We start from the raw sequence: 15,366 nt of genomic DNA on the forward strand, positions 1-15,366 counted from the left end.
TGTTGGTTTAGATGATTTAACAAGTCTTATACAGTTCTTCCTCTCCTATAGTAGAGAATGAGTGGAACTGTTCCTCAGGGGGTCTATAGTGCTATAGTCTATACTGTCTGATGCAAAACTGTAGCTGATGTCTGAATGGTTACAATTTTATCTCTAATAGTATCAATTTTAGAAATAAAGAAGTTCATAAAGTCATTACTGCTGTGATGTTGGGAAATGTCAACACTTGTTGAGGCTTTATTTTTCGTTAATTTAGCCACTGTATTGAATAAATACCTGGGGTTATGTTTGTTTTCTTCTAAAAGAGAAAAATAATCAGATTTAGCAGATTTTAATGCTTCTCTGTAGGATAGATTATTTTCCCGCCAAACAATACGAAATACCTCTAGTTTTGTTTTCCTCCAGCTGCGCTCCATTTTTCGGGCTGCTCTCTTTAGGGTGTGAGTATGCTCATTATACCATGGTGTCATACTGGTTTCCTTAACCTTCCTTAAGTGTAAAGGAGCAACTGTATTTAAAATGCTAGAAAAGAGAGAGTCCATAGTTTCTGTTACATCATCAAGTTGTTCTGAGGTTTTGGATATGCTAAGGAATTCGGATACATATGGAAGATAACTTAAAAAGCAATCTTTTGTGGTAGAAGTAGAATTTACAATTTTGGCTATATGAAGTTTGCACAAAACTAAATAATGATCTGAGATGTCATCACTTGGCTGCATAATTTCAACACTATCAACATCAATTCCATGTGACAGTATAAAATCTAGAGTATGATTTTGACAATGAGTAGGTCCTGAAATGTGTTGTCTAACCCCAATAGTTAAATGGTTAGTTCGCCCAAAAATGAAAATTATGTAATTAATAACTCACCCTTATGCTGTTCCAAACATGTAAGGCCTCGTTTTATCTTCGGAACACAGTTTAAGATATTTTAGATTTAGTCCGAGAGTCAGTCTATTGTTCGTTATCTGGCTTGGCTCGGTGTTCATCACAGCAGTTCAGTCAATGTACTGTTTGAGTAAATGAATTACTCCGGGATATCGGTTTGTTTGAACTCAGAGGGAGTGTCAGCCACATTAAAAAAGTTAACAGCTTAAGTCATTTGTGGATTAATGCGTATTAGAGATGCGAACCGTTTAAAACGATTCAGTTCGATTTGGTGAACTGAATGATTCGTTCGCGAACCGGAAATCCAGCTGCTTTGATTTGAACTCTCTCTCACACAGACACGGAAGAGAAGATAATGCTGAATAAAGTCGTCGTTTTTGCTATTTTTGGAACAAAATGTATTTTCGATGCTTCAAAAAAATCCAACGGACCCTCTGATGTCACATGGACTACTTTGATGATGTTTTTCTTACCTTTCTGGAGATGGACAGTATACCGTACACACAGCTTCAATGGAGGGACTGAGAGCTCTCGGACTAAATCTAAAATATCTTAAACTGTGTTCCGAAGATAAAAGGAGGCCTTACATGTTTGGAACAGCATAAGGGTGAGTTATTAATGACATAATTTTCATTTTTGGGCGAACTAACCCTTTAAAGTTCAGAATGTCTATAAATGCTGATCCCAATGCAACTTTTTCATTATCAACATGGATATTAAAATCACCAACTATTAAAAATTTATCTGCAGCCAGAACTAACTCAGATGTAAAATCACCAAACTAAAGTCACCAAATAAAGTCTTTATGGTGCCGTGGTGGCCTGTATACAGTAGCCAGTAAAAACATCACAGGGGATTTATCATTAACATTTGTTTCTCTGGATAATATTATATGAAGCACCATTACTTCAAACTAGTTATACCTGAAGCCCGCCCTCTGAGAAATCCTGAAAACGTTGTTATAAATTGATTGAAGCAACACCTCCCCCTTTGCCTTTTAGACATGGCTCATGCTTATAACAGTAATCTTGGGGGGGGGGGGTGGACTCATTTAAAATAATGCAATCATCAGGTTTTATCCAGGTTTCTGTCAAACAGAGCACATCTAGATTATGATGAATTTATTTGTTGAACCTCAATTAAATTGTTACTCTTAACTTGGTTTGGACGTTTTTTGTATTTTCTAGGTGGGGGAACAGACACAGTCTCTATAGTGTGATATCTAGGTGAAAGAGTCTCTATGTGCTGAGAATTAACTGACGAGAGGCAGCTAGCAGACGGTCGGTTTAGCCAGTCGTTCTGCTTCCTGACCTGGGCCCCAGTTAGTCAAGTACTAATAAACACTATGAAAGAGATGAATTTTCAGGAATGAAAACTTCTACTGGCCTTTTCAATTTATTTTAGATTTTAATGACATTTACATTATTCTTCACAATGTACAGCCGTGGCCAAAGTAAAAAAATAAAAAATAAATTACAAATATAAATGTTCACAAATTCTGGTGCTTTCTTTTTTCTTTTTCTTTTTTGTGATCTTTATGTTAGATATTACTATTCTATACTGAAGTACAATTACAAGAATTGTATGAGTGTCAAAGGCTTCTGTTGACAATTACAATAAGTTTAGGCAAAGACTTTTTAGGCAAAGTATTTTCAGTGCTGAACCTTCTTTTTCAAGACCTCTGCAATTCACCCCGGAATGCTGTCAATCAACTTATGGGCCACATCCTGACTGATGGCAGCCCATTCCAGGATTTATGGGGTTTTATTTGTCCACTCCACGTCTTGAGGATTGACCTCAAGTTCAATATGTGATTAAGGTCTGGGGAGTTTACTGGCCATGGACCCAAAATGTTGATGTTTTGTTCCCCGAGTCACTTAGTTATAACTTTTGCCTTATGGCAAGTTTCTCCATCATGCTTGAAGAGGCATTGTTCATCACCAAATTGTTCTTGGATGGTTGGGAGAAGCTGCACTCGGAGGATGTTTTTTAAAAAAAAATTTTCATTGATGTGTTATATGCCAAGGGAGTGGGCTCACTTAGGGATGCAATGATAACCATTTTTTTCAGAACCGATCCGATCCAATACCAAAAATTCTGTGTATCTGCTGATTTAAACAATGTAGAATTTCTGTACTTCTGTGTTTACCTGATCACCACTTTTTTGTGTGTTAAACACATTCTGCTACATATAAACAACTTCAATTTAAAGGCCATGTTGCAGGTTAACCACCACTTTCGATTAATGGGTACATAAATCACTCAAGATATGTATATCATTTTTAAAATGTCTCAAAATTGGTCTTAAAGACCTATTTTTTTAAAGTTTTTGCTATTAACGTTTTTTTTACGCAACTTGGTGATGACCACTGCTGGGAACGTTAATTAAAAAAAGTAATTTGTTGTAGTTACTCACTACATGTTCCAAAAAGTAACCGAGTTAGTAACTGAATTACTCTATAATAAAAGTAACTCGTTACCAGGGAAAGTACTTTTTTTTTGCAGTTTTCACAAGTCAGTTGAAATGAGTAGAACAGAAAGGTGTTCGTACATAACTTTTGATATTTATTGCACATCAAAAGACAGCAAGAGTTTTATCCTGCTATTCAAGTATTATCTTTGTAAGAAAAGTGTTATTGGCCACTAGCTTTGTAGATGCGTGTGTCACACATTACATGTACACATTACAACTTTTCATCGGATTGCTCCCGACTCGCCATTTCTGCTGCTGCTGCGAATCTCTGTGTAGCTGTTGCTTGTGTGTGTGTATGTGTGTGTGTTTGGCACCGCTGGCGCGTGTGCCGGCATGTGTGTGAAAACACTGGCTCTGATTGGCTACCATGAAACACATGACTCTGCCTTAGCCAATCATAATTGCTTTTCTAATTTTTAACCCACCTCCACACTCGCTGTGTGAGCCAGGGGTGCGTTTGGATTGCATAGTTTATTAAATCAATGCATAGTAACGCACCGCATTTAACTTTAAGTAATGGTAACGGCGTTGCAACGACAAAAAGTAACAAAAAGTAATTAGTTAGATTACCCCGTTACTGAAAAAATAACGTCGTTACCTAACGCCGTTCTTTTAAACGCCGTTATTCCAAACACTGGTGATGACGTCATGTTGGGGAGAAGTCGAGGAAAGGTAGCCTAGTATGATGCCGCATTCCAGGCAAACCGTAACCCGTGTTTTTCCAACCTTAAACCCGTGATAGTGCACTGGAACAGCAATCAAACCCGTGACTTCCCACCCGTGAACTCGTGTCTCGTGCTAGATCGATGTACTCCGAGTTCCGAGGTCACACAGCACGCAAAACAACGATGGCAGCCCCTATGAATAATACTTCTTATGGATGCAGTGTTTATGCAAGTGGTACACGTTGAACAAACGATTTTAGGTCAATGTAACGTTGCAATAAAAGAAATAATCTAGTTACAATTCCTTGCGCTCAGAAAGTTTGGCATAACTTGCCTGGAACGGTACAAAGTCCTCATCTGACTGGGATGAGGAAGAGGAAGAGGTGGCAAGAGCCACACACACACACACACACACATATATATATATATATATATATATATATATATATATATATATATATATATATATATATATATATATATATATTCATTGAGTAGCTCCTAGTGAAAAAAAATCAACGTATTCTTTATATTTAGTGGCAGTGATCATGACATTAGTTCAGATAAGTACCGGTAACCTTTGTCATAGTGTTGTAGAACTGGTAAACTTTGTTTTTGTCATCTAGAAATAGAAGGCATCATGGTAGCTATATGGCCGTTTCTAAGTGTTTATCTCTTCCTTCGGTGAAAATGTTGTTGCAAAATGTTGTTGCCGTGTGTGTGTCCCTGTGTTTGGCAGGTGCTTGTGTGGGTGCCGTCCCATGGAAACTGCGCTGAAAAGCTTGTGCTGTAGGGAAGTAAGTTCGTTTGGGTCGCTGTTGGTCGATATCTCTCTATCTATCTATCTATCTATCTATCTATCTATCTATCTATCTATCTATCTATCTATCTATATAGTCTATCTATCTATCTATCTATCTATATATATATATATATATATATATACATATATATATATATATATATATATATATATATATATATATATATATATATATATATATATATATATATATATACACACATATATATATATATGTATGTATGTATGTATTTATCTATAACCGGGAGCAGTAAGAAACAACCAATCAGAGCTGCGGTCCGTAACTTTTTTTTGTGTTCAAATATACAAAATGTATATAATAAGCGAGTACACCATGAATCCATTTTCCAAACCGTGTTTTTAGCCTGTCCTGAATCACTAGGGTACACCTATAATAAGTGTTTATATTCGGACAATTTTAGATTTCTTCAGGGGTACCGCGGCGGAGTAACCCAGTACCTTTGTGATTCCTCATAGACATAAACAGAGAGAAGTAGCTCCGGCTACAATGTCCTTCCGCAACACGCAAGCATTTCTGTTTATTAACCGCTAGATCGTTAAATGTTACCGACTGCAGCTTTAAGGCTGTTAAAACCATTTAATATTTTTAAGGCTGTTTAATCGAGTGCAACATTAGTTCAGTCAGGACACGAAGGCATAGGCTGCGGACAGCAGATGCAGTCAGCTGTCAAATAGCTCCAATCACTACCATTCTCCAATAAGACACGGGACATATGTATGTGGCACTACTGCTTGGTTAGTATGCTCAAATGGCTCGCATGAGCTATCGCTCGCTCAGGAACTAATCAGATGGTGAATCTATCTTCATAGGAATCGTTAAAATCTGGATTTTTGGCAGGATTCCCATTGAGTATCTCACCAGATTTCAAGTCGTTAACTTAGCGAATTAGCCGCGTTGTTTGTCAAGCGATGGACTGGAAGTGATCTGAGCGAGCACTCGATATAGACACTTTGCCCGTGATTCATTGCCAAAGTTGAACTAATACGACCGTATCAATGCTGAATGTTATATGGACAAGGGCTTATGCCGTTGCCTAAATTTGAGTACTGACCATATGCCGTACTGCTTTAAAGGGGCATGCTGCTCTTTTTAGTTGTTATAAAAGAGCACCCTTCGCTACTTCTATTCTTCCGTAAGGGGATGCTGCCCCCCTCTATGCACTTCAGAAGGTCTAAAACTATCAGGGTATTGGGACTGCTTGCTTGCTTGAGGCTTATCTAGTGTCCAGTTTCATATCGTGCTAGACCTGCTGTTGCATAAGCAGGATTTATGCTTTCGCCTGGCTCCACTGCGCACCTGACCAGACAGTCAAGGCTTTATACTTGTCACATTCACCCTCATACAGGGTAGTATGGGTGCTTGAAATGCTTGAAACTGAATGCAGTGTTTTCAAGGTTTAATTATATATATATATATATATATATATATATATATATATATATATATATATATATATATATATATATATATATATAAACTGTGCTTGAAAATGAGGTGCATTGGTTAATAATATTTTGCTTTCTTACTGAATGGTTAATCATTGTTTTTGAGTCTACGCATGTGGCTGTATGTTCTTTATAGCCAGCATTCTCCAATAGAGGAAGAAAGAAAAGAAGAGAAGAATTTGCAGTGAAGGCTTGAAATAACAAATTGTGGTAAACCGAGAACTAAATACTTGAGTAGACCCCTGTTAAGTCTGCTTGGTTTTGTGGGAGAATGTGCGCTTTGAGTATATAAAGATAAACAAATCTTTCCCTGCTCAGTTAAACTACATCTTAAGACTGTCGCGATTAAAGAGAAAAGTAAAAATGAAGGAAAGAGTTATTGTGGTATACATTTAAGATCGACTTGCAATGCATACAATCTTTACGCAGGGTTACCCAGCATCAGGGTAGGTATTATTGGCATTATAATTAATCACACACGGTGTTGAACGCTACAGTTCAGTGTTGCATTCAGTTCAGATCATGAGCTCACTAGACTGGACTCTCTCGAATATCGTCATCATAAACGGTGGAAACCATGTAAAGAAGAATTAATTTTGTGGTGTAGTCCACGAGATGCAGTGGAATCATCAGTCATTAATCAGGAATGTTTGTTGCTCGGTTCTGTACATTTAAATCCCAAATGAATAACCGTCTTGTTTTATGCTACTAAAATTACCTATTGAAAGATGTATATGACGTGTCATTCCCCCACCAAAAATCTAATCAACATTAATCACAGTGACTAAAATCTAAGGGTTTCAAATGTAAGGACGTTCATACAAACTGTTTGTACTGGTTCAAATGCGCTGCCTGCTGGCAATTTTTTGATTTTTGTTTAGAACCATGCAAATTGCTAATGTGCCTTCAAAAATCTGTCTGTGTTGTATGAGTGCATATGTTTTAACTAAGATAAGAGTATGTACAGTACAGGCCAAACGTTTGGACACACCTTCTCATTCAAAGGGTTTTCTTTATTTCCATGACTATGAAAATTGTAGATTCACACTGAAGGCATCAAAACTATGAATTAACACATGTGGAATTATATATGGAATTATATACATAACAAAAAAGTGTGAAACAACTGAAAATGTAATATTCTAGGATCTTCAAAGTAGCCACCTTTTGCTTTGATTACTGCTTTGCACACTCTTGGCATTCTCTTGATGACATTCAAGAGGTAGTCACCTGAAATGGTCTTCCAACAGTCTTGAAGGAGTTCCCCGAAAAATGCTTAGCACTTGTTGGCCCTTTTGCCTTCAGTCTGCGGTCCAGCTCACCCCTAAACCATCTCAATTGGGTTCAGGTCCGGTGACTGTGGAGGCCAGGTCATCTGGCGCAGCACCCCATCACTCTCCTTGTTGGTCAAATAGCCCTTGATGCCTTCAGTGTGACTCTATAATTTTCATAGTCATGAAAATAAAGAAAACTCTTTGAATGAGAAGGTGTGTCCAAACTTTTGGTCTGTACTTTATGTAAACAGGTAATTTACCAAGGTAGTAAGTGCTAGAAAATTGTGCTAGAAAATTGAACTGTCCTTGGAAGTGATTGAATTTTACTTTTGAAGGTGTAAGAACCCTGGTGTACTATTCTCTGAACAGGGGGTGACGAGGAGTAATCGTCCTCTAAAACCATCGGGAATCACTAGTGGGAAGTTACTGGCAGCATCCGATACTTTAGGCAGCTGACTTGCTGAGTATCATGCATTAGGTGCATTTGACTTCATGCAGCACTGTGCAAACCGATCACAATCTGACTGGAAGCAGTGCATGCCAGTTAGAAATTTTGTCCCACTGGAGACTGTGCTGATGCCGCATGACTGTCACGTGTGGCATCAAAGTACCGCAAGAGTGTTGAGAGCAGCCAGCTGACTCAGGGGTCTGCTGTTCTATCCCTCAGTGAGGGATGTAAAGAAAAGGGCCTGCTGTTTTCTGCCGCTGGAGAGAACACCCTTGCTGCTATAACTACAGGGGCTGGCTGTTCTATCCCTCATCGAGGGATGAACACCCCTCAAAAAGAAAAAAAGGGCCTGCTGTTTTCTTCCGCTGGAGAGAAAACCATTTGCTGCTTTGACTGCAGGGGCCTGCTGGTCCTTCTTTTGAGGGGAGAATACCTCTCTACTAGCCAGGCTGCGTTAAGAATATCTCAATAACATTGTCTTTTCTCTTTTGCAGGAATGGAACAAGGTTGGTTTTGGCTGGTTCTTCTTCAGGCAGTAATATCTCTCATTATGTTTGGGGGGGGGGGGGGGTAATGTTTAAGCTCTTGTATGTTCAATTAATTTAAGAGCAAGAACCCCCATAAGGAACCATACCGCCAAAGATAAATTGTTCAATAAATTCAAGTAACTTGCCAAAGTGGTCCTGTCTGAAATCCAGCGTAGCGTTAGTTCAGTCAGGCCACGGAGGCATAGGCTGCTGTCAAATGGCACCAATCACTACCATTCTCTAATTAGACATGGGACATATATACGTGGCACTGTTAGTTAGTATGCTCAAATGGCTTGCAATCCCCAATTATATGCATGAGCATATTACTGTGCAGCTTCTGGTTGTCGTCTCTTTAGGCTTTTAAGTCTCGTTTGGCATGGACCTCACTGAGGTCCACTGAGAGACACTCATCCTCATAACCAACCTACAGGATATACTGTCACATCTACACAATTACCACTCTTTGGTAAGATAAATTGTGTTCAATAAACTCAAGCAACTGTCACGGTTGGTAAACCGTTGTCTCTGCTTTGCATTATGTGGGTGGAGTTTTGTGTGTCTCGTCAGCACTGATCGTTTCATGTGGGAGTCTCTGTTAAATGTTCATCAGCCACAGCCGCCACTCATTACCCGATCCCCACTAGTTGCCATGTCTTGCGCCTTATGTTTGTCAGTGCGTTGTTTGAAGTTTCCCGATCATATACCTGGTTTCTCGTTCCTGTTTCTTCTCTGTTTCGTCTCGTCGTTGGATCTTCGTACCTCTGGAACCCCATCCACCCCTCACCACCACAGACCGCTCATCTCAGTTCCTGTGTCACACTGTCCTCATTGGACTCTGTTTACTTGCACTTGCTTCCTTACCATTATTTCCCATTACAGAACGCTCTGACCTACATGTAAGCAGCAAGTTCCACATCCCTATCTGAATTCATCCAATGGATCAACAGCAAGAAAGCATCGTCAACACCAGACGCGCTGTCCAAGCTCTGGTAACACTGGTGTCTGGGCTCACCCAACAGATCCAACAGCTGACCACTCCCACTGCACTGCCCGCACCATATGTTCCCTGAGCTGTCCCCAAGTCGAACTACCGGCAGGAACCCCGCCTACCTGTTCCTGAGAATAACTCCATTGAGCCTAGCTTCTGTAGAGCATTCCTTACCAGATGTACCATGCATTGCTCCTTGCAGCCTCGCACCTTTGAGATAGAAGAGTCCAAGGTGGCGTTTGTACTTACTCTGCTCTCTGGGAGGGCAGCCTTGTGGGGAACGGTGGCGTGGGAGAACCAAGACCCATGCTGGGCTTCGTTCCACTTCCTCATGGCCAAAATGAAGTTGGTATTCGACCGAGACGTGGCTGGCAAGGAGGCTGCCAGGAGATTCCCGGATCTAAGACAAGGTAATCACTCCATGGCAAGATTACTCGATCGAGTTTCACACCTTGGCGGCCGAGTGCAAGCGGAACGAGGAGGCGCAGTGGGATTTGTTCCTGTATGAGTTGGCCGACAGTGTTCAGAAAGAAATGCACCTGCTTGAGTTGCCATCCAGCCTCAACGGACTTATTGACTTGGTGTTCCACGTCGATGCTCATATTGATCGACTGGGGGCGCACGCCGGTCCTACACGTCTCCCCGGCAACCCTGAGAGTGGCAACCCGAGCAGAGAGAACACGGCTGGTCCGTAATTGTGAATGTAATCGTTCTAAATTTTCAAAAATTGTTCTTGAAAAACCTGTGAATCGAAGTCTACCCAAAGTTTCACAGCTCTAATATTAAATTTATACAGTGAAGACTATTCAGTTTATTTGTACATTTTATTTTATACAATGTAATATGCCTTATTTAGTGCTCTGTGTTTAAAGTAGGTTGATTTTTCTTTGTTCTGTTGTTATTCATGCATCAGTTTGTGTTTGTTTCTGAGTTACAGGTGACTTTCTGACTGCAGGTGATTGGCTGATGTGGTTTTGCACTTGGACTAAATCAGTGTGCTTTTGAAAGGGACTCATAAGAACAATAGAGTGTGGGGACTATTTGCTTGTTGGCATTTGTGTCTGCTCATGAGACTGCCGAAGCGCTCGCATAATATGGAGGTTATGAAAGATCCCCGCCACACTGAAGGACTTCCGGATTTGATTAATCGTCATCTAGAATGCACTTTTTTGTTTTGATTATTTGTTGTTTGCTTTTGACTGCTATTTATGCTACTTACAAGCAGCAACATTCTGAGTATCATCTACCTTGATTACTAAACATTGCATGTCTATTTTTATAGTTAAATAAAATATGTTATGTTGAGCAGTGGTTATGTGTCGCATCTCCCCAAATTTGGCTTCTGTTCTTAGGAAAAGAAACCTAACATAGCACTAAAAAGCCTTTGCATAAATATCATATACCACACATGTTGGGAAAAACACATTTAGCAGTTTTTGAATTTAACATACTGCACTGCATACTACAGATGATACAACCTGTTGAGAATGTGTTTGCTAAACCACCCAAAACAACTTTATAGCACCATGGGAACATTTTCTTTAGCAAATATACAGATACAGTTTATAATAATGAAGTTACAAGAGTGCTACTATGTTAACATGGCAGACATGCTCCTTTATCTGAGCAGTAAACACTTTGGGTTTAAAGAGCAGAAGCACAATATGTAGATTATTAACTGTGATATTTTGTTCCTTTTTTAATAAATAACATAATCAGGCCACTCAGAGTGAAAACAAAACTTACATTTGTGTCCACGTCCATGTTACCAGATCTAAACAATGAATGTCTATCATCTGCATTTCCTGAAATGACAGACAGAATTTTCAGTATTTCATGAGGAAAAATAACTTGATATACTTTTGTATTAGCAAAATAATAATAATAATAATAATAATAATAATAGTAATAAAAAAATAATCTCTGGACTCCAGTAAAACATATTCAAAGGAGTTTTTTGAAATATTTGATATATTATGAATTTAATGAGTTGTATCTCTCAGGATATGTTGGGATACCTTGTCCTTTCAGGGTATAAAAACAAGCCAAAGTCATCAGTAATTCTATGATTTATTTGATGCAAACAAATATGTAATATTTAAAATATGCTGTGTGTATGATGCTTTCACACATGGCCTGTAACGGTGTTGTTTCAGAACCTGGTGCGTTTCCCCCCCTTAGCTCAGTTAGTTTTCATATGTGAACAAGGCAATCGTCCATGGATCTGCATCAAAACTGTCGGTCTGAGATCGCTTGAACGAGGTGGTCTTGGCTCAATTGAAAAGGAACTCTGAAGTGGTTCAGTAGTAATAAAGCAATCCGATCCAACAGACCAGCTAACCAAGCTATAGTAAAATGTATAATGGGCAATTACTTAAGTTCCATGAAAAGCATTAGATTTGTTGTTTTGCTAATACAACAAAATGAACCTGTGAATGTCTGTAGGTGAGCACGTCTTTCGCCATTCAAAATCAAAGTACCCTTTTTCATTTTATAATGCCCTCTTATTGCTCTTCGTAGTAGTAGGTGCATCTTAAAAATGTTTTACTGATCAATCCTGGACCCTTGCTTAAAGTGATAAATGAATAAAATGACATTAAAAAAAAATACACAACAAACAAAACAACAAGCCCGCAAAGCTGTTGTAATTGCATTCTGATGGGTGACAGCTAAGTGGAATCCCGGAAGATAAACCATGGAACTTATGACCACTGTTGCCAGATTGGAAATGTCCAAGTATCGTACCAGAAGTTCAAAATTATCGCATTTGGAAGAAAATTATCGTACATTAGTCAAAAGAGTTATTTATCTATTCTAAACCAACAACATTTTGACACGACCTGCAAATTACCACAATAGATAACAAGGCGTATTGTTGGATGGAAGCAGTGAGACAAAACACTGTCCCATTATTTTCAGTGACTGTCTGCGTCGCAGCACATATTAAAACATATAACAATTATTTTTAACACTTGCTTTGTCGCGTCCAGTGAAGAACGAATTTAGCCGTTGCTGCGTGGTGCAGTTAACTCCACATCTGAGCCGCTGTCATCGGAATCCTGCGTGTTGCCAGATATTGAAGGGGTTCTTGCTATCATGGACTGCAACTACTGCAAATTGGCTTTAAAGCAGGGCACTCTCCAGCATTCTTAACACACCCTCAGGCAGGGGCGGACTGGCCATCTGTGTGATCTGGAGAATCACAGAACGGCCGGTACTCCAGGACGGCCGGTGGGCCGGCCCACCACCCGCCAAGCATGCAGTCATCACCGTTTTTTCCCCCCACTAATCTGTTTTTACACTCCAGTACTGTAGGTGGCAGCAATGCACTGCACTGGCCGTGGCCGCCAAGTAAGGAGAAGAAGAAGTGGAAGAGTAGGAAGAAACCAACAGCAAAGACGTTAACGTTAGATGGAAGAAGCATAGAAACAAACAAACAATATGCATAACGCGACCGCGGGTAAAAAACGGAAAGAAAAGGGTGGGGCTGAGAAGGCTAGAGAAAAAACATGTGGAATTTAGATACTGAAGCCGCTAAATGTCCCAAACTAACTGAAATATATAACAGTATTTTCCAGTAGCAGCACCTCTCAGATAAATATTAGCAACAGTGAAGAAGTGAGCCAGACTACTATTCAGGTTGCTACATTTTTAATGATTACAGTAGTTAAAAAAGCTAAACTTTTAGCTGTAAAATTTAACATGCAGTAGCTAATATTAAGAAATATGTTATGCTTTAACTTTTAAAAATGTTGGTAACATTACACTTAATATTTACAAATTTTGAATACAGAAGTTACATTTGTAATGGTGTATTTTCATTTAGATGTGGTATTATAATCTGTGCAGTAAGATTAATTACTGCATAAATTAAGATTATTAAGTAATAAATTCATTTTAAGACAGCATGAAATAGATTGTATAATATACTTTTTATAACAGCATATTATATAAACTATTCCATGCTATCTTGGAATAAAACCATCGTTTGTTTATTCAGGTTGAGCTTAGACCAAGAGCAGAGAAAGACACCCACTCCAGCTCAACATCAGTGCTTTTGCTATAATTTGGATGGTATAGTATCATGAGCCACAATTAAAGTCTCGTGACACTCATGCTAGGAATTATTTTTGTTGTTGTCGAGTTTACGCATGCCGAATGTTTTGGGCTGGGCCTAGTCAAAGTCCAGGGCCGTTTTTTAGTCCCAGTCCGTCCCTGCCCTCAGGTGCACATGAACGCATTTAGAGTGTCTGTAATGAACCGATTTCTTGTATGAGTAAAGAAGCCCTATGACTGCAACTACCATCATTTAAATTTTCATAAAGTTCTGAAATTATCGTACATTACAGGATTTATTTCAATATTGATCGTACATTGTTCAGAGGTAAAAATGATCGTACAAATACGATAATTATCATATGTCTGGCAACACTGCTTTTTAACAAGAGTTTACTTGCACATACTTGTATTAATAAATTTTGTCCATTTAGAAATGTTGCTGTGAGAAAGCGAACTGCACCAAGATTAAAAAGCAACTTTGTAATCATTGTAATCCCTGTTTCAGAACAAAGCTATTATCTACAGGTGTGGAAGCACCTTTAAGTGTCCTAAAATTGAGGCATAGATATGTCTTGCATTTTTACATCGCTGAACTGTCTTGTTCTCATCCTCAAGGGTCGGCAATTACATCCCGTTTACCTGAGCATGCGGACCGACTCATCTGTTTGAACAAAAATTTTTGAATGTCTGTATGAACATTTTAAGTTTCACCGGTCTTGGTAAATATAATATCTTTTTTTTTTTTTTAAATAAATAATATTATTTTAGTTTTGAGTTTTAGCAGCCATAGTTAAAATATCTAGGCTATTTGGTCTCTGTTTTACACCCTATAGCAGTTGTTTGGTTAAACTTTGTTGAACTTTTTTTCTTTATCTTTTAAAAATGAAGTCGTTCATTTTTGTTATTTAAAATGGACCGCTGGATTAAAATATGCTGCTAAAGTTGTACTCAAAGACAATGTTATGTTTATAAAAAATAATAATAATAATAAAATAAAACAAATTAGCAGTTGAATAAAGTAGCAAAAAAGAAAAAAGTCTTTGCGTGTTTATTTTTAAATCACATCACAGACAAATAATAAAATAATCTTTATAAAATAAAAATGCATTGGATATATTTGTAGCCTAATTACAATAATGAAAGAAGAATTCGCCTATAGGCTATTTCAGAAACATATCCGGAGAGATGGCGAAAACCTTTTTTTTTCATAGTTTTTAACTTAAATATATATTTAACCCTTGTGCATTGTTCAAATTCACTACCCTTTCATTATGTAAACCGCCACTCAATTAAACTGCTGGAAAAAATTAACGGATTCATTTTTTTTCCAAATTCTTTTTGTTGCATAAATCTGTTAATCAACTACAGTCCTAATCAAAACTACCAAATGTTTTTTTTAAAAAAATCCAAGATTTTAACTCTTTAATTGCGAATTTTCTTTTTTTTTTTACATTCATTTTTTATAACAATCTTCAGATTTTTTCATTATAACCATTATGGGCATGCCCCATCCCACGCACAAGCCCCTCCCCCATTAATCATTTTTTAAACCTATCTATGATCGAAAAAAAAAATGAAGACATTTGGCAAAATTACACAGAACTGGCAAAAGGTACTGCAGAATACATGGGGCAGATGTTACGTAGCTTGTCACGTATCTTCGCATGCGAGAAGGGGGCGACAAAAGTGTCGAGCTTCTTTTCACACATTATTAGTCATTGCTTCTTCTCATGGCAAGGTAGGCGACGATC

The 15,366-nt window shown here is 38.3% G+C and overlaps 1 protein-coding gene across 1 annotated transcript in view; it reads right to left on the minus strand.

Moving 5' to 3' along the window:
* The window catches only part of LOC113091957 (kelch domain-containing protein 1), a 36,112-nt gene that overhangs the window by 16,462 nt on the left and 4,284 nt on the right, over positions 1-15,366 (minus strand). Inside the window, exon 8 of the mRNA XM_026257643.1 lies at positions 11,303-11,361. Coding sequence (XP_026113428.1) covers positions 11,303-11,361 — 59 coding nt within the window. The remainder of the gene's footprint in view (positions 1-11,302; positions 11,362-15,366) is intronic.

Source organism: Carassius auratus, unplaced genomic scaffold, assembly GCF_003368295.1.
Source record: "Carassius auratus strain Wakin unplaced genomic scaffold, ASM336829v1 scaf_tig00214405, whole genome shotgun sequence".
In the NCBI taxonomy this organism is placed as follows: domain Eukaryota; kingdom Metazoa; phylum Chordata; class Actinopteri; order Cypriniformes; family Cyprinidae; genus Carassius; species Carassius auratus.